The 21,730-nt window shown below is 30.9% G+C and overlaps 1 protein-coding gene across 1 annotated transcript in view; it reads left to right on the forward strand.

The window, feature by feature from the left end:
• Positions 1-18,499, forward strand: part of LOC136977724 (mitochondrial import receptor subunit TOM20 homolog) — a 33,125-nt gene extending 14,626 nt beyond the window's left edge. Inside the window, exon 6 of the mRNA XM_067273278.1 lies at positions 18,348-18,499. Coding sequence (XP_067129379.1) covers positions 18,348-18,389 — 42 coding nt within the window. The 3' untranslated portion in view covers positions 18,390-18,499. The remainder of the gene's footprint in view (positions 1-18,347) is intronic.
• The last annotated feature ends 3,231 nt before the right edge of the window (positions 18,500-21,730 follow it).

The following is a 21,730-nucleotide window of genomic DNA, read 5'->3' on the forward strand; positions in this document are numbered from 1 at the left end:
CATCAAGTTTTTTTCATTTTTTATTAAGTAAAATTTTTTTCTCTTACCTTTTTTTCGGTCCCCTAGTATTTTAATAGCATAAAAATCAGAAATATTGTGTTAAATGTAGACTGCAGGTGTGAAATTTCACGCCTTGTTAATGAAAGAATAACACTTCCTGCAGCTATATTTATCAAATAAAAGTATTTTTAAGATTACTTTTAACTTTTTATATAGTTTTTCTGTAAAACCACTTTTTGGGAGGGTGTTTATTTCGTGGGAATTATTTCCTGGCAAATTTTTTAAATGTTAGATTCGTATTTAAGTGGAAACAATTGATATAAAAAATAAACTTCTTAGAGGATTTTTACCCCATTAGGGATTGCAGAAAAAGGCCCAAGGAGTTAAAAAAGCAATTCCTAGTTATTTCGTACGATTTTGAGTTATTTTCCACGTGAGGCTTTTTTATGTGGTCCCTATTCATCGCATAAAAAAAATACTTTTTGTGTTGCGAAAACTATTTTTTATAGCTACTCGTGAAGTTTCCTTGTTTTGTTTTTTTTTTTTTTATGCTTTTCTTTTATGTGGTCCCTATCCACCGCACAAAAACAGGTTTGAGTGTATTTATTTTATTTTATTTAAATTCTATACATTTTAAGAATCCTAATTTTCGTAATACTATGACGTCATAGGAATACAAGTCTCACTAAAATAGAAAAACGTAAAAAAATTAAATTATTAGATGAAAAAAAGGAATGAGTAAAAATTTTTTTATAGAAACTTGAGAAATAGTCAAGACAGTGCAGCTCTCAAGATCGATCATTTGGATTGGAGTTGAATTTTTCATTGTTTGAAAAGACAATTTTTAAGTACAGTACAGTACTATTTATATATCAAAGAATACTGTTTGTTGATTTTATGTTATCTTGTATTTACTAGATTTACATACAAATAATATTGATAAATGATGATAAAATAAAAAGCTCATGTTTCATTTGTAAATTGCTTATTTTTTCATTACATTGAAGTTGTGGATTCTATCATACATTTTTCTACAGGATGTATGCATACTGTATTTTTTTAATGTGGCAGTTTTTGAAACATACAACTAGGCAAAAAGAGGGATAGATATACTTGATGTTCGCAGTAAATAAAATGCTGTTTTATTATGTTGATATTCCACACTGTAAGAAATGTGAGGGTCAGGGAATTTGGACAAAGTTGGTCAGGGAAAATCAGGGAATTCAAAACAAAAATTTGAGTAGGAACCCTGTATATATGATCAAATAAAAGAAAATTCTCTAATTTCTTAACTTTTTATTATGCTCATATTGTTTTAATACTTGTTTGTTTTTGATTATTATTTTATATAATGTATAAGAAAATATTATGAAAGAAAGCAAATTATAGATTTATTAATGATTCATTGGATACAGTACTGATATTCAATAAAAGCTGGCAAAGGTTGCTGTTTGACTTTCCTGGAAGGAGATTAATGGGACCATTAAGAAGTCTGATAATTTTCAATTATACTATAATATAAATTTATATAACAAAAACTTAAGAAGAATAATTTTGTTGAATTATGAGAAATTTCTCTGTTTAAAAAAAACATATTTAAATTTAAAAAACACTAAGACACATTAGCATAAAATTAAAATTGCATGTAGTGTCATCTGTTATGAGATTTTATTACAAAATCAATTTTTATATTATTAATTGTTATGAAAGGCAAAGACTTAATTTTCAGGGTAGAGATGAGTTTCAAAAAATTGTTAATGCCAATAACAAGTAAAAATTTTCATTCTTACTCCAGCTAAGATATGACATGTGAACCCCTCTATCTCTCCACCTTCTTGAACTACCACCTAAATTTAATAGCATCAATGCCCTACATACCATACTATGCAAAGTTTCAAAATTTTTGATTTATCCAGTCTAGATATAATGCAAAATAAATGACAAACAGACAATTTTTTAGATTTTTTTCTTGTGCATAAATGCAAAATGAACCAGGGGTCAAAATTTGACCAATCACTATACTTTCCCTATGTTATATTCTATGACAGCCAGGAAAGTAAAAATGAGTTTATTAGATTATATACTGTATATCTCGGCGGATAAGACGATAGTTGAATCATAAAAAAGGCCCCGAAAATCCAGGGTCGTCTTATAGGACAGATACAAAAAATTAGATTGAAATTTATATAAATTAAAACCATTATAAAAAAACGGACAAACCATAATTATTTACTAATAGAGAGTAGGGTGTGTGCACAAAATAGAATAGCCCATACGACATTTTTGTGAATAGGCAAGGTCATTACCCGAATGCCAAATCAGTGCGAATGCTTGCAACAATCGCAAGGCAGTGCTGCCAGATGCAAGAAAATAAATTTGTTCATTTGAAAAGTTACAAATAGGACATAACTCTGTATATGCTATACAGTATTATTATTCAGATGATGATCACCGATCTAAACTAAATTCATAGGCCGTTGATAGTTTGGGGTCGTCTTATAGGACAGATATAAGCTAAAACTATAAAACTTTGACGAAAATTTATACCTCATCTTATCTGAAGGTCGTCGTATCTGCCGAGATATACGGTAAGTAAAAAATAGGTTGTATAATGGAAATAGATAAACTAAAGCAAATAATCCCAAATTATCAGAAATTGGTGTAACATGTAATGGGAAGTAAAATATGTGAGAAACAAAATTATTGTAATGACGAAAATATGATAACTGTATTATTATTATTATTATTATGAAAGAGATTATTCAAAGAATTTGGAAATTTGAATTGAAACTTTGTATGAAATATGTATTCAATAGAATTTTATTTTGTAATACATTATTTATTCTGAAGAAATTTTGAAACCAAAATAAACTAAAAATTCTAAATTAGATAACAGTTAATCTTAACTCTGTTAGGCATATTGATTACATCCATCAATATTATTTTATCCATATATTTTTTTCTATTGAGGCTATATACCTGTCTCTCATAGTAGCTGTTAAGAGACTAATGACCTATCTTCTGATACTCTAATTTATTCATTGTTTTTAATTATTTATAACCTTAATGTTGGTGGCATCAATCAATGTATTGTGCATTATGGAACTAATCACAAAGAAGAAAATATAGAGAAACAAGATTTTGCTGAAAATATGCCTGTAAACTGATAAAACTTTAGATTCTGATATTGATATCCCAAATATTCCTTCTGAAATATGAAGAAGGGTAAGATTTTTTTGGGAAATAAAGAACTTCAAAACATTATTTATGGTATTCTGGGTTGATGTAATGAATGTAGTAAAACTCATAATAAATTATCAAGAAAATGTTTGGAAAACTGTTCTGCAATAAGCATTCAAATAGAGCTTGAAATAATTATTTATAATAAGTATGAAATGATAACTGTAATAAATTTTATTTTCTTTATTTTTCTATCTATTTTTCTGTTTCTGTATTTTTGCTTACAATTACAGAATACATGTAAGAAACATTTATAAATTTTCTGTTTAAATAAAATGTTTTTATTTTTAAAAAAATATGAATTTTGGTATAGATTACAATAGTAATCCACACACCTATCTTTCTAACAGTAAATTACTAGAATAAAATTTTCGTATAATAATTTATATTCAGTTAAATTGAAATTTTTTGTTTAATATTTATCATAGCCAGACAAAGCCATTCCTAAAATAATTTAGTACATAAATGTTCCTGTAATATGTTTTGAAATTAATACAGTTTAACTATAGAATATGATAAATATTTTCAGAATTATATAAATTGGAAATGTTCATTTAATGCTTTAAAAAAAAAAAATTCAGTTTGAATTATATATAATAATAAGATACTTATGGACAAATTGACTGTAGGTTTATGTCAGTAATACCAATAATTAACCAGTATTTACAAAACAAAATCAAATTTGTAATTAAAAGTTTAAAATAATCAGATCTTTTGGGTTGGTTCTTTTAGATAATCCTCTTTCTACTAGTTATCTCATGGCACTTACTCCACACTGGACAAGGGTTTGTTTGGGAGTTCAAAGGGCTTCCAAATGAATACAGTAACTTTTGAACTGCCCTTCAAATGAACTGTTTCCTTTTTCTGAACTACTATTATTTTTCCTGTTTGTGTTGATGCTAAATTTATGATTTTTAGTTGTAAAGTCACATTTTCACGGTATTGACAGAAGTTATTTGTAGGATATTGCAATAATTTCAATTCTCTCTCTTCTTTCTATCTCCTCACCCTCCTCTTTCCCTTCCCTCTTTCCCTCTTCTTCCACTGGCTAAACACTTTGTGTATGGCCATTGTATTTTGTTTTAAAAAAATAATTTTAAATGAATGAATAAAATTATTATTATTATTATTTTTTTTTTCTTAAAATATTAAAATACTAGCGAGTGGGCCCGGCGTTGCTCGGGCAAAATTAATGATAGTGAAGATTAAGATTATTACATTATAGTCAACCTTACCCGTTTTCACAGAATGCAAGAATTGGGATTCCCTGTTTCCAGACTAATTAGAGAATTTTTAGATGGGTCTAAAAATATGTTCAATTTCCTGCAAAAACGAAAAAAACTGCATCTGCATCTTGCACGTCGCTTTCTCTTAACAATTCCATTGTTACGTAACACTTCCATTGTTGATGGAAATGTTAAGCCTTATTTCCTGTCCCTCTCCCCTGTGGGGAGGAATTCTGAAAAATCCCTTCTTAGTGTGCATTCTCGTAACGTACTCTAACTGTGTACCAAATTTCAACTTTCAACTCCTAACCATTTGGGCTCTGTGCTGATTATTATTATTATTATTATTGTGTTGGGTTAAGTTAGATATACTCGGTTAACACCGGTGGCTAAGTACTATGCCGGACCAAAGTCAAGGCATAGTAACCAAAACAGAAATTAAAGAAGTGTATCAGTGTGTGTGTCTGTATTCAGGAATTTTCTCACAATATGACATGTATTCAATATAGTGGCCTTCTGTAGAGTGATGTATGTGTTTCTATTCAATTCTAATGTGCCCAGGCTTTTGTGTAGTGTGTGTGGTATGACACCTGTAGAGGAGAGAACTACAGGTACAATAAGCACCCCATCCATCCTCCACAGATGCCTTATTTCCTGGGCGAGTTCTGTGTACTTGCTAATTTTTTCAGTGCATGCATTTTGTATATTGTGAGTGTTTGGAATGGATATGTCTATAATGTATGTGATTTTATTGTGTTTGTCAATGAGTGTAATGTCTGGTCTGTTGTGGTAAATTGTTTTATCTGTGATTATGGCTCTGTCGTAGTACATTTTGTGCGTGTTGTTTTCCAATACTGTCTGTGGAATGTACTTGTAGTATGGCTCGTGGATGTCTAATAATTTGTGTTTCTTTGCAAGCTCTTGGTGTATTATATTTGCTACTTGGTTATGTCTGTGTAAATAATCTGTCTGTGCCAAGAGCTTGCAACCAGAGGTGATGTGTTGTATAGTTTCTGGCATGATGTGACATTTTCTGCATGTGTCATTTGTGAGTGTTGCATCTTTGAGTATGTGTTTTCTGTAGTTTTTAGTATTTATGACCTGATCCTGTATGGCAATCATGAATCCTTCCGTCTCCCCAAAGAGGCATCCCCGAGCTAACCAGCTGTTTGACGCAGTTTTGTCAACAAAATCCTGGGCCAGATCGTAAGGATGCCTGCCATGGAGTGCCTTTCGAGCCCACGATTGCTTAATGGTGTCTATGCTTTTTATATGTTGTGTTGTGTCCATATGATGTGAGTGTAAGTTTAATGGTGTGTTATTCGAGTCTGCTAGAGTTACTGCTTTATGTAATTGTGATGTTTCTTGTTTTTTGTAGAAAAACTCTCGCAGTGACTGTATTTGTTTGTAGTGAAGGTTAACTATGTCAATCAGGCCACGTCCGCCATCTTTACGTGGAAGGGTTAATCTTTCTGTGGCAGATTTAGGATGATGTTGTTTATGCTTAGTAAGTGTTGTTCTTGTTTTCCTTTGGAGTTGCTCAAGATCAGTGTGAGTCCAATGTATAACTCCAAAAGAATATGTGAGTACTGGGATGACATATGTGTTTATTGCTTTAACTGTGTGTTTTGCATTTAATTGTGTTCTGAGAATAGCATTTAACCTACTTTGGTATTCTTTAATTAATCTTTGCTTTATTTGTGTATGTTCTGTTAGTTTGGCCTGTTGGAATCCTAAATACTTGTAGAACTCGCCCTCTTCCATGGATTCAATAACGTCTCCATTTCCAAGTGCAAAATCTTCTTTCTTCAGGATTCCTTTTTCTATGTGAACTGTTTTGCATTTATCTAGGCCAAATTCCATTTGTATGTCCTTGGTGTATGAATGTGTGATTTGTAGGAGTTGATGAAGTTGTTTTTGTGTGGATGCATAAAGTTTTATGTCATCCATGTACATGAGATGTGACAGTGTAAACTGTGTTGTTTTTTTGTGTCTGATATTGTAACCATATTGCGTGTTGTTTAACATGTTGGATAATGGGTTCAGGGCTAAGCAGAACCAGAGAGGACTCAAGGAATCTCCTTGAAAAATTCCTCGCCTAATAAAAATTTGGTTTGTTTGTATGGAAGTGTTATGGGCCCTGAGATGTAGTGTTGTTCTCCAGTGCTGCATAGTGTTTTGAAAGAATGCAATGAGTGATGGATGTATTTTGTACATGTGTAGGATATGTAGCAGCCAACTGTGTGGAACACTGTCGAATGCTTTTCTGTAGTCTATATATGCCATGTGTATGTTTCTGTGTTGTCTGTGTGCTTGCCGTAGAATGACTGAATCTATGAGTAACTGTTCTTTGCATCCCCTGTGGTTTCTACGACAACCTTTTTGTTGTTCTGTTAGAATGTCGTGTTCTTCAACATGTTTGTATATTTTGTTTGCAATACAGGATGTCAATAATTTGTAGAGTGTTGGAAGACATGTAATTGGTCTGTATTGTGTGGGGTCTGTGGTATTGTTGTTTTTAGGTTTCATGTAGGTGATGCCCTGAGTAAGAAAATTTGGCATGTCTTGTGGATTGATGATGATGTGTGTTAGGTGTTTAGCTAGTTCCTGGTGCAGTGATGTAAACTTTTTGTACCAGAAATTGTGAATGTTGTCTACACCAGGTGTCTTCCAGTTGTGTGTTCTGTTAACAGTGTATTGGAAATCATGTATGTTTATTTCAACACAGGGCATAGTTGGTATGTTGAGTAAGTTTTTGTTCTCCTCCTCGATCCAGCCTGCTTCAGCATTGTGCGTGACAGCACTGGACCAAAGAGAAGACCAATATGTTGTGAGTTCTTCTTCTGTTGGTGTGCCACTGTGCTGTGTATCAGTGTTTGCTTTGTTATTAATTTGTCTGTAAAAGAGTTTTTCATTGTTTGTAAATAATTTATTTTGTTGTTTTCGTAGTGTACATGTTTTGTATCGTTTGAGTCTACATGCTTTGGCAGCAAGTTTTTGTTTTAGTGTATCAATGTATTCTGTAATGCGTGTGTTGTGATGTTCATGTTTTGTGTGTGTTTTTATTTTCTTGAAAATGTTTTTGAGCTGTTTCCTTAATTTGGGTGTTATGTTGTTTTTAGTGTATTGTGTCAGCCTGCCTAATTGCTGTCTAATGTCATTTATTTGTGTTTCTATTCTTCTCTGCCAGGCAGGCTTGTGATAGAATTGTGTTTTCTGTGTATTTGTCTGTGATTGTACAGCTAAGTGCAATGAAATTGACGCGACTTTCGATGATTGCGCAGCTCAGGGCGTTGCTCAACCGTGACGTTAGCACGAGCTACCTGTCATTAAACGCCTCCCAGGTGGACTGCATCGATTTCAAACAACGGGGACGCGGAAATCGATCGGAGGGACGCGTTATAGCACCGTCGGTTGATAATAGTAATCGCTTATCGCTTTTATAATGCTTAGCATCGGCCGTTTTTATTTTAAAATCGTAACTTTGCTTGCAAGTGATTATCAGAAATTATGATCGAATCTGTTATTTTCATACTTTTCTTTCTTTGTTACGCTTTATTTACGTTTATTTTCCTGTAATTCGAGACGATACAGCTTTAAAATAAACAGATCAGGTTCCATTTCTTAATAGATTATCTCTATTGACATCGGTTTCTTTGTAATCGGAGAGGAAGAGATTCTGTGTCAATTTTCAGTGTTTATTGCTTTTGCGGTAATCTGAGAAGTCACTTGATAAACCGCCAAGTGTTTTATTACTGTTTAAATAACTGCTCCCCACTTGTTATTCTTAGTAATTAGAGACGGGTAAGATTGTCTGTCAAGGTCGGTGAAAGTTTATTGCTTTAGCAACAGGGTGTCATATGAGCTGCCTCCCACTCCCCGCTGTTAATGACAACAACGCGCTAAGTTCCCTGTCAGAAGTGGGTCAGATGTCAAGGTTAGTGTTTACTTGTATGGAAAAGAATGTTGTCTTTGATATTTTTGTCAGAACTGTTTCTTATTAATACTATTCCTATAACTTATTTCTGCTTCGTTTATAAAATTGTTTTTATAACGTTTTAAATCGATTTGTTTTAAAATATACTTGTATAAAGTTTGTGAATTAAAGTGTAAAAACGGCAATGAAAATGCCGTTATTTCAAGTTATAGTTATTGATAATACAATTCAACTTTGCAAAAAATGTTTTCATATGTCTTTGTTATTATTATTTTATATTATTTCATTTGTTTAATTCCATACTACTTGTAATTATGTAAAACCACTGTTATATTATTAAATTTATTTTCCGTTTATGTTTTGTCATGTTTAATGTTGAGTATTAAACACAAGATCGTGTTATTAATTAAACACTTGGCTTTATTCCCATCATTATTTAGTTGATGTTTAATGTTTTAATTACTTTTTAAGCTAACGTGACTGGACATACGAATGGCAGCTTCCCTCGCATTTCATAGAATTTCTACGTGAAAGTTATCATTGCAGGCGTAAAGTTGCCTCTGTAAAGTTTTTTTATCCATGAGAGACGCCATTCAGGAACCATCAAAAGCTATACATTTTTCTAAGCATTATTTTCGAAAGAAGCCTTCTAATGAAGGGGTTAAACTATTGGATCTAATGGTGTTTTGAAATAGAATGAAAATAAGTAGTTTACATGGCATTTCGGTAGATGAATATCGAAAATTGGCCTTTCTCTTGAACTGATCTAGTCTCCCGTTAATTGCATATAGAAAAGAAATCAATTGGATAGCAACGACAGGAAATTGTAACTAATATGTTACTTCGGAGTCTCACTCTTTAAGATTCCAATTTGTTTTTTTTTTTAAGTAAACAAGTTCAATTGCCAAGGTGACATGCTTCAGTTTTTTTTTTCCAAATCTCTCATTAAGTTTTCCTTCTGAATTTAACTTTCCATCCCCTTTTCACAAACTCACTACTTTATTATTTTATTAGATAATAACAAACCAATATACTTCGTGTTGTCTCTGAACTTGGAAAACCTTAATCAGTAAATAATAAAGTGATGAGTTTGTGAAAAGGGGATGAAAAGTCAAATTCAGAAGGAAAACGTGATGAGAGATTTGGAAAAAAAACTGAAGCATGTCACCTTGGCAATTGAACTTGTTTACTTAAAAAATCAAATTGGAATCTTAAAGAGTGAGACTCCGAAGTAACATATTAGTTACAATTTCCTGTCGTTGCTATCCAATTGATTTCTTTTCTATATGCAAGTAACGGGAGACTAGATCAGTTCCAAGAAAGGACAATGTTCTATATTCATCGACCGAAATGTAAGAGTGGAGAAGGATTCATTATTTTCGTGAACATTACAAATCGTGTGTTCCTCGAGTCTATTCAGAACCCGAAAGTAGTTGATGGTGATAATGCGATGTATCGCTCTTAATTATGCTTTGTAAAATATTTTTCATTCTATTAGAAAACATCGTCACATTGTTCCCAATAGTTTAACTCCTTCATTAAAAGGCTTCTTTCGAAATCATGCGCTGAAAAAAGTATAGCTTTTGATTATTTTAAAATATATATTCATTAGAAATTTTAAAAAGTGTGTATATTTATTTTGTTTTAATAAGTCGAAAATGGTTCCTGAATGGCATCTTTCCCGGATAAACAACTTTACAGAAGCAACTTTATGCCTGCAATGATGGCTTTCCCGTAGAAATTCTATGTGATGGCTAGAAGCTGCCATTCGTAGGTTCGGTTTCATTAGCTTAAAATAATAATTAAACACCGTAAACGTGACAAAACATAAACGGAAAATAAATTTAACGATATAAAAATAGTTTTTACATAATTACAAGTAATATAGAATTAAACAAATGAAATATAATGTGATACACGAATAATTACAAATTGTAAAAAGGTCAATTACAATACAATATGAATATAAATACAATACAATACAACAATTGAATATACGATTCAATAACATCTCTTTTATAAAATGGCGATATTATATAGACTATATATAATAACGAAGAAAATTGAAAACAATTTTTGCAAAGTTGAACTGTATAATCAATAAATATATCTTGAAATAACCACATTTTCATTGCTGTTTTTACTGTACTTTCAGTCCATGGTGTGTCACTACTGTGACTGCCCCAGCATAAACTAATGTATGAATGTCTGAGAGTGTAGAAATTGAATGAATGTAGTGTGGTAGTAAGTGAGTGTTTACATAATTTAGTGTTTTTCCTACTTTCTTCGACGTGTTGATTTTTGGTATTCGTGGTCGTTGTGTGGGATCTGTACCTGTATATTTAGTGAGTGTTTCCTGAAATATAAGTGAGAGCGTATTAACTAAATCCAAGTCTATGTTATCAGTGATGGATGAGGAAGTGTTTGTAGTATCATTAGTGGTAATTGTTGTATGTGTGTTATTATCAATGCTTGTTGCTGGATTATCCTGACAGGTTACATGATCTTCATTAATGTTAGATGTTTCTGTCTGTTGATGTATTTGATCAGCAACCTGTTGTTTGATAAGTTCAAGTGTTGTTTGTGGAATAAGGTTGTTGTGTATAATTGTTCTTTTTTGATCAACAACCCTTTGTTCGGTGACAGTGAGATGAGGATACTGTTGCGTGAATCTATGGTGTAGTTGTTGTCTGTATGCTGTCATGTTTGTTTCGAGTTTTGTGATGGTGTAATAAGTACGGATGATAAACTCGTTCATTTCTACTGTCCATTTCATCCGTTGGCGTGGTTTTCCAGCCTTTGTGGTCTGTGGATGCATTGCCACAGAAACACCAATTATTATTATTATTATTATTATGTTGGGTTAAGTTAGATATACTCGGTTAACACCGGTGGCTGTGTACTATGCCGGACCAAAGTCAAGGCATAGTAACCAAAACAGAAATTAAAGAAGTGTATCACTGTGTGTGTCTGTATTCAGGAATTTTCTCACAATATGACATGTATTCAATATAGTGGTCTTCTGTAGTGTGATGTACAGTATGTGTTTCTATTCAATTGTAATGTGCCCAGGCTTTTGTGCAGTGTGTGTGGTATGACACCTGTAGAGGAGAGAACAACAGGTAAAATAAGCACCCTATCCATCCTCCACAGATGCCTTATTTCCTGGGCGAGTTTTGTGTACTTGCTAATTTTTTCAGTGCATGCGTTTTGTATATTGTGAGTGTTTGGAATGGATATGTCTATAATGTATGTGATTTTATTGTGTTTGTCAGTGAGTATGATGTCTGGTCTGTTGTGGTAAATTGTTTTATTTGTGATTATGGCTCTGTCGTAGTACGTGTACATACATTTTGTGCGTGTTGTTTTCCAATATTGTCTGTGGAATGTATTTGTAGTATGGTTTGTGGATATCTACTAATTTGTGTTTCTTTGCAAGCTCTTGGTGTATTATATTTGCTACTTGATTATGTCTGTGAAAATAATCTGTCTGTGCCAAGAGCTTGCAACCAGAGGTGATGTGTTGTATAGTTTCTGGCATGATCATCATCATCATCATCATCATCATCATCATCATCATCATCATCATCAACTCATCTCGATTATATATATATAGATTTTCTGGATTTCATAAAGTGCCATTATTATTTAAGAATTATTGTAAAATCAAGTGTTATGTATTGAGAACACCTTAAGAATGCTTTTGGAACAGATTTTGCTGATTTTATTAATCTCTAATTACAGTCAAATTGCATTTACACATTTTTCAAGGGTATTGAAAAAAATATATAAGTGAGGAAAAAAAACACTTAATTGAAACTACTTTTGAATTGCTCTCATAGTGAATGTAATTATCACAAAAGTACTGTATGGCACAAATTTAACACTGTACAATTGAATTTGTATGTGTAATTCTTAACAAAATACTATATAAAAGGAAAGTAAAACAGTGTGAAATTAACTCATATGCTTTCAAACAAGCTTGGTCAAACTGATCTGATAGCATGCTCCACAAAAGCGAATCAAATATTAATTTTGTTTAAAATAAATTTTATAAATTCTTGAAATCATATAGTTGTTACGCATGTGTATGGAAATGTGCAATAAATGGATTGAACAGAACATAACAAAAGTGAAGTCATTGTGCATCACATGGAAATCTGACAGACAGCAGCATCATCTGATGGACAAAAATCCTAACGTAAGCAGTTCACCACTATAGTGGAACATGATAAAAATTCACAAAGTTTTCTCTCCTTTCTCCAAACTCTAGTCACATGAAAAAGTGAAGTCATTCTAAGGATTAGCTCATACTGATAGTGAGTAATGAAAAAGCTGGAAAATGTTTTTATATAATTAACAAAATTGGTTCATGCTGCAGAATGTGAAAATTGAAAATTTTCAACATGTTGGAGTGGAAGAGCAATTTGCTAAATGGGAAATTTCATTGGAAATGGTGATATATATTACATATTATTTGCTGCATATACATGCAAAAATATATAACAAGCGTTTTTTTAATGGAGAAAGAATCATCCAGAAAATATTTAATATATAATTCTGAAAAATGTACAACTGAGAAATATATAAATGTTATTCAACTGTACTTATTCCAGATTTTATTACATTAATACCTATTAGACTGATTTCAGAAATAATGTCTAGAAAAATCATAGCTTGGAATACCATATGTGTTAACTACTACTTGCCTTTTGAGCAAATGGCTGATCATTGTTAATTGTTATTGGCCAAGACCCTAACTATGATCTAGATGTTAGTAAGGGCAGATCTAAATTGAAATTTAGATTTGACTTTTTCCAGATAGAATCATTAAGTTTTTCATACTGAGCTAGCTAGGACTAAGGCTGATTCTTGATTTCTGAAATTACTTCTAATAGTATGACAGACTTGATTTATTTTATCATAATAATTTTAAAAAGTATCATTATTTATCTGTAAACGAGTTTTTATAGAGGATTTAGTATAAAAAATACAGTAAAATCTTGTTAAGTTGAAATTTAATGGGTAAAAAAATTCTGAGTTTGAGTTAGAGTTTTGAGATGATAAATTTAATATCCAATTTTCTTAAATTTTTCTATGGCTGTAAATTTCTCATTATCAAGTTGTTTGTCAAGGATCTGTGATTGAATGATTATAAAACTGTATACAGTTTATGATGCTTTTGAGTGCACTGTCAAGACACCCTGTTATGTCTCAAATTATAACCTCATGTCAACATCCTATTACTAATATAGTAACATCTGTATTAGTAATAGGATGATGACATGAGGTTATAATGTTGTGGGATTGTGTATGGCATGGAGCTATAGTGTTTATCTTAATTGTCTGTATCCACTTGTAATGTAAAAGAAAATGAAGATCATGGACATATCAAAGAGGGGGGATATACAGGAAAATAGGTTAAAATTACCAATAATTTTGACTTAATGAGACTATTATATGGAAAACTCTATAATACTGTTCCCGGACCTATGAACAGTTTTGAGCTTTGCATTTTGACTTAGTAGGGTTTTACTTTAGTGAATGAAATTTGTCTATTTGTTCATCACAATATTCTCAATATGTTTACAATTAAAACACTAGAATGTGACAATACTTTCAAAATCTTGTTGCATATCTTTTATTTTCACAATTTCCAGCTTATATAATTTTACTTCTAACGATACTGTCAATTAAATAGAATTTTTTTATGATCAAAAAATGATATGTTATTGGAGAAAAACTAGCATTTTAATGGATATATCTGCAAATACATTTCATAAGGTAAAAAAACTGTACTCATTTTATTAACATAATTCAGACTGATGATAAAGTTTATTAGAAGCATTTATTATTATAAGAACATATTGAAATGAAGAATTTCCTGCACTTGTATGATTTAAAATTATAGACCAAACCTCTGGATCTGGTTTAGTCTATAATTTTAAATCATGTTATTTGTTAAATATAGATTACCCTCACTTAATGAACTATTAAACAAATCTTTGATTAATAAAAGTTTCATACATTTATAAATAGGCATCCTAAAAATCTGCACAAATTTCAATAGTATTTTCTGGTAATTTTGAATAGTTGTACATGTGCATGTGCACAAGACAGCATACATTCTTTCTAGAATGTTTTTGATTCCTCGTTGGTTCTTCGTCAGGCGTAACGGAATTCTGTTCGACAAAATTTTAGAAAAAATTTGCATTCTGGAACGCTGTCGCGTGTCAGCACACGCGACAGCGTTCCAGAATGCAAATTTTTTCTAAAATTTTGTCGAACAGAATTCCGTTACGCCTGACGAAGAACCAACGAGGTTCGAAAACGTTTGCATTTTACAGAGAAAGAAGAGAGAAGCACACCGGTCAAAGGCACTAAAGTTGTTGATTTTCATTTATTTTCACTCCGGTGTTGTTCCTTTATATATTTTGATTCCATTTATTGAAAGAGTTTATGTAAATAATGTTTTATTTTAAAAACAAAAGAATTAAATGAATTTGATTGAAGAAATGTAATTGGTTGATTGTCTACTGAAAATTGCAGAAATGGAAAATCTTATAAATTAAACATTTCTCTGTAATGGGAATTCCATATCATTTCAAGTGCAGAACAATAAGAACCTGCAGAAAGAAAAATGAGAATTAGTCGAATGAGGAAAATGACTAAAAGAAAAAGGAACCAATTAGAGCCTTGAGAAAAGTTGCTTAGAAACAACTTCTTGCACAATCCCTGGGAAGGATAAATCAATACACAAAAAAAAACCTTTTTTTTATATCCCAGTATGAACAGATTTAGACAAAACAAACGTTTTTGACCATAAACTTGGTCTTCATCAGACTATTGACCAGTGTAAATTTGAAACCAGAATTTGAACAACGTGTTTAAAAATTATTTTTAAACACATTGTTTGAATTCCAGTTTTGTTTTGTCTAAATCTGTTCGTACTGGGATATAAAAAACTTTTTTTTTTGTGTTAATGCTTAGAAAGTTGGGAAGAAAGTTTAAACTTTCACATGGATATGTTTGTTAGATTTTGAAGGAACTTCAAGTGACTTTCAAGAAGTGAAAAGTGAAGTCTGCTCAAAAATACATGACTCAAGGCAACTCAAAAAAAAAAAAAAATAATAATAATAATAATTATTATTTTATGGAAACTGTATGGAAGACAGGTCCTATTTCACCTTTGATGGACGTGAATGTGCTGTTAGCAATCATTATTTCAGTAAAGAAGGCTAGATGTGTATCCTGAAGTCAAATTCAAATGACACACCAAGTTTTTACCAAAGCTTCTGGTTTGACTGCAATCAATTCAAAAGGACATTCATTGCCTTGTCATGGCTGTCCATCACCAGAAAAGTGTACATGGAGGACCCAAAAATAACAGGAATAATTTTGTGGAGGGTGGGATGTATATCCATTTCTAGATGTCAGTAGACAGAATTTTTTGAAATCAGTAGGCGTTGGCATATCAAGACTTGTTGGCTTGTGGCAATCAATTTCCTTCCTTCTTTGTGAGAGCTGTTTTTCATTTTTGTCGAAAATATGATGTCAGATTTCAAAGAGCATCATGCTGCTGTGAAATTCTGTTTTCTGTTAGGGAAAAGTGGATTGGAAATGGTTCAAATGATTCAATTTGCTTACAAACAAGATGCCATGCGTAAGATAAGGGTTTACGAGTGGTTTTTCCACTTTCAAAAAGGAGAAATGTCTTTTGAAGATCAACTCAGGTCCAGGCGTCCATCCAACATCTAAACTGATGAAAATGTTGAGAAAATTCATGATTTCATCAACAAAGATCGCCATCAAACCATTGATGAACGCTTGCTTTGTCTGGGATTTCATTGAGTTTGATTCAGTGAATTTTATCACAAGAACTCAGCATGAGAAGAGTTTCCACAAAGTTTGTTCTATGCTTGTTGACCACCAATCAGAAAGGCAATCACTTGGCAGCTTGGCAGGCTTTGGAAAATGATTTGGATTTTTTTTTAAGGTGATAACTGGTGATGAATTGTGGTGTTACGGTTACAATCTGGAAAACATCCAATGGTCTAGTGCTGTCATACACAACACTGATGCTGGATGAATCAAGGAGAACAAAAACTTGCACAACATACCAACTATGCCCTGTGCTGAAATAAATGTACACCACATCCAATACACTGTTAACAAAACACACAACTGGAAGACATCTGGTGTAGACAACATTTACAATTTCTGGTATAAAAAGTTTACATCACTGCACCAGGAATAAGCTAAACACCTAACACAATCATCATCAATCCACGAGACATGCCAAAATTTCTTACTCAGGGCATCATCTACACAAAACCTAAAAACAGCAATACCACAGACCAATTACATGTCTTCCAACAATACAAATTATTGACATTCTGTATTGCAAACAAAATATACAAATATGTTGAAGAACAAAACATTCTTAGAGAATAACAAAAAGGTTTCCATAGAAATCACAGATGATGCAAAGAACAAATACTCTTAGATTCAATCATTCTATGGCAAGTACACAAACAACACAGAAACATATGTACTGTACATGAAGCAGCCACAGTGTGGAAACTACATACATATGTAGCAACACAGTTGGCTGCTATAGTGTGAAATAGGCTGCTATTTGCAGCCAACTGTGTGGAATAATTATAGTAGCCACTATACTGTGTGGAAGCACACAGTATAGTGGCTGCTATAGCAACACATATGTAGCAACACAGTTCCACACAGTTGGCTACTACATATTCTCTACAAGTATGAAATATATCCATCAATCATTGCATTCTTTCAAAACATTACTGGAGATCAACACTACATCTCAGGATTTATAACACTTCCATACAAACAAACCAAATATTCATTAGACGAGGAATTTTTCAAGGCGATTTCTTGAGTCCTCTGTGGTTCTGCTTAGCACTGAACCCATTGTCCAACATGTTAAACAACACACAATATGGTTACAATATCAGATGTAAAAAATCAAAAGTTTACATTGTCACATCTCATGTACAGTACATGGATGACATAAAACTATACATCCACACAAAAACCATTTGTAGGAGCTGATGAACTTCATCAACTCCTACAAATCACACATTTGTACTCCAAGGACATACAAATAGAGTTTAGCCTAGATAAATGCAAAACACTTCCATAGAAAAAGGAGATTTTGCACTTGGAAATGGAGATGTTATTGAATCCACGGAAGAGGGTGAGTTCTACAAGTATTTAGGATTTCAGCTGGCCAAACTAACAGAACATGCACAAATAATGCAAAGATTAATTAAAAAGTACCAAAGTTAGTTAAATGCTATTCTCAGAACACAGTTAAAGCAATAAACACATATGTTGTCCTGGTACTTACATATATATTCTTTTGGAGTTATACATTGGATTCATACAAATCTTGAACAACTGCAACTACAGAAGGCCACTATATTGAATACATGTCATATTGTTAGGAAATTTCTGAATACAGACACACACACTGATACACTTATTTAATTTTTGTTTTGTTTTGGTTGCTATGCCTTGACTCTGGTCTGACATAGTACACCACGACTGGTGTCAACTGAATATAACTCACAAAACCCAACATAATAAAAATAAGAATATTTCAAAGATAATAGTTTTAAAATATAAATGTATGATTATTTTTTATTTTGATGATTGTATATTTTTGATACAACAGTACTTTTACAGTTTATTAATATATATATATAAATTTTACAATATTAATTGAACTTACAGTAATTTGTGTATCGTAAGTTTAGCAAAAAATCAAATAATTTCTGATTTTGAAGATAATGTAAAAAATATTTTTTGTTATTAAATGTGTACAGACAATATAGATCTGTTGTTAAATGATATTTCTCAGAAATTTATTCAATAAAATTGTATATACAAGTCATGTATTTTTTTACTTACAGCGTTTGAACAGTAATTCTTTGGTTGAAGATGATGTTGAATAGCCAGATTTCTTTACAGATGCAAACATGTTAATATTATATGTAAAATTTTATGAATTTGACATTGTTTTTATTAATAAAACAGTGTAGTATATTAAAATATTTGAAAATAATTAATTTCTGTCTAAATAAGATAAAAATACTTTACATTACAATTAATGCATAAAAGTTTTTAAAAATATATATAATCAATATTAAAAGTATCTTTTTAAGATTAGTCATTTTGAAAGAAATACTGTAAATTCTCATTAAAATAAATAGTAATGTTAAAATTCTCAATAATTATTTTTTCTTTATTGTCTTAGATATTATATTTATTTATTAACATTTAAAAATTTTTACATATTATGGAGTTATATTTCTCTTCTTATATAAGACTAAATTCTGTATTTTCTTGATTCTAAGATTTACTATGAATTGGAAATTTAATTTTAAGATTTTTTTTATGAAGGAAAATTTTTTAAATAATTAAGTGTTAAATTTCATAAATATTAAAAAAACAATAGAAATGTCACAAAATAGATAATGTTCAATGACTTTATATCCATGCTTCACTGCATATACAACAACCTTTCTATGAATGCTGCATTATGATGTTATCTTGAAAGCATTTTAAACAGTAAGAAAGAAGTTTAAATTAAATGCTCATTACTAGAAAAGTTCATTTGAATTGATATGACTATTGTACAATAGCCAAAAACATCTGTTATTAGTGATAATGTATCTCAGCCCATTTGCAATTACTTCTGATTGTTGTTTTGGCCTGAGATTGTATGATGCTGTTAATTCTAAGACATGTAATTAAACCATAACTGAATGAAACAATTAATAAAACAATCAACATAAAACTCCAGTAAAGCAAATTTATTTGCAATAACCATATTCAATAATATTTAAAAGCTTTCATAAGGTAATTCTGAAAGGAGCATCAGATACATTGAGAATGTAGAAAAAAGAATGGGGATTTTAAAATATAGAATATTAGCAAATTTAAAACAAATACAATGTTCAAAAAATTTGTTGCAAATCAAAAGCAAAGTACAATAAAAATGAACAAACAAACATTGGTGGTTAGGAGATCTCTTAGAACAATCTCCAAATATTGGAAATGCTTTCAACATCTCTTGTATTTATAAGTTTAGAACAAGTAAAACTGTAAAAATAAAAATATTTTGGTTAAAATGTAGAAAAAATTGACCAATAAAAGTAGTAAAAACAAAAAACTTTAAAACCAATAAAATGTTTTTAAAAAAAGTTGAAGCTGGCATTTGCTCTATGAATTCCCTGATATGTACTGGAGCATTATCTTATCCAAAGACATGGTTATTTTGCCAATCATTTTTAGATACTTAATAAAATTTTCATTATGTCTTTATTCATGTTATAGCAATTCTTCAACTTGATTTTGCATATCCTGTATTTCTATATCTCTACTAAACAAATGGAACATGCCCATATCTTTTCACCATCTAAAATTTAATGTATCTAATGATATATCAAGAATCATAACATAGGCAGCTAAGACTGTTGCTTATGTTATGTCACCAAGGAGAACACTACAGAATGAATCCTAATATTTACAGATTTCTCAAAAATGACAAAACTTTGACCAATATAGAATCCCTGGAATTTATTGTATTCCTATCAAGAGTCATAGATCTGATTTGAATTGGAGTATGTGGAACTCACTTCTCATTCATTCCAAGCAAGAGATAAGGAGCATGAAGTGACTATTAGAGAAAGGACAATGGCTTACTGTCTATGTTATGATTCTTGTACACATTGATCTTCATGTAGTTTGCATCATAAGACTTACTCATAACATGACAAATTAAAAGGGCCAGAGGCTTTAGAGTTATACAAATCTATGCAGCAATCCAGATATATAAATACAAAGGATGTCGAGAGCATTTCCAATACTTTGAGATTGTTCTAAGAGATCTCCTAATCACTAATGTTTGTTTATTTTTTTTTTTATTGTAATTTGCTTTTGACTTGCAACAAATTTTTTGAACATTGTATTTGTTTTAAATTTACTAGCATTTTATATATTAAAATTTCTGTTTCATTCCTGTATTCTCTGAACATATCTGATGTTCCATTTAGAATTATCTTTTGATGTTCATTGCAAATAAATTTGCTTTGCTTGTTTTATGGTGGTTATTTTATTAATTTTAAGACTGATCTCTATCTTGAATAAACTAAAATGGATAAAAAATAGATGCCTTAGAATTTGAGGAATTATGATATTTTTCATAAAATAAATAATCAAATTAAGATGTAAATACAACTAATATAATAACAATATTTATCTTTTGATAATATTTTTATAAATTGAGTAACTTGAAAAAAGGAAAAAGACATCTAATAATTTTAAACATTTTCCCAGAGATGTAAATTATTCAAATTTACTTTTTTTGGGATAGAGTAAAAGCTGGAAAGTGGTGGATTAATCTTTTCTAAGTGTCCTTTAATTCAGCCATAGAAATCTGGCAATCTTAGTTGTAAGATTTCAGGATAGCTATTAAGATTAAGTTTAATTGTCATAGTTTTATATATAGCCAATTAATTATGTCAGAAAAACTAAAATAAAACTCCCATAGTTTAAAAAGTAAAAGGAAAAAAACTGCTGTAATGGAGGGAGAAACCTTAATAAATGAATTATTTGAGTACCTTCAAGCCTAAATGACCTGTCTGCAGAAACTCTAAAAAGATTCATTACCATGGAAGCCAAAATACAAACTAACAAACATCTTAACCAGAGATTATGATAGTCTATCAATGTCATGGAAATGGTTTAAAAACTCACTATCTAAGCTGAGTTATTTATTTTCTTTATTGAAAATTAAGGCAATACAAACAATATTTGAGTCCTTTTTCCTCTTTAAATGCTTTTTAATTTCAATCCAGGAACCACAAACAGCAGGTGACTTGAAGTAAAACTTCTAAAATAACAGACAAATACTATCAAAAACTTACATGCAATTAAAAATGAACTCGACATTGATCTTTTTTTTTAGGCTACAACGTCTACAAATTTTAAAATTGTTAAAAGTAATGTATAATTATGTAAATAATTTTGGACTGCCCGAAAATCCATCAGAGGACTCTCAGCTTATAAATATGATTATATAACATGGATGCTGTTGAGAAGGACTTTTAACGATTTTAATGTTTGTAGATGTAGCCTTAAAAAAGAGTCAACATTGAAATCATTTTTAATTGTAAGTTTTTTGATAGTATTTGTCTGTTATTTTTAGAAGTTTTACTTCAAGTTGCCTGTTGTTTGTAGTTCCTGGATTGGAATTAAAAAGGATTTAAAGAGGAAAAACATTGTTTGTATT

This window comes from Centruroides vittatus, unplaced genomic scaffold (assembly GCF_030686945.1).
Source record: "Centruroides vittatus isolate TY-2023 unplaced genomic scaffold, ASM3068694v2 contig_1114, whole genome shotgun sequence".
NCBI classification, from domain to species: domain Eukaryota; kingdom Metazoa; phylum Arthropoda; class Arachnida; order Scorpiones; family Buthidae; genus Centruroides; species Centruroides vittatus.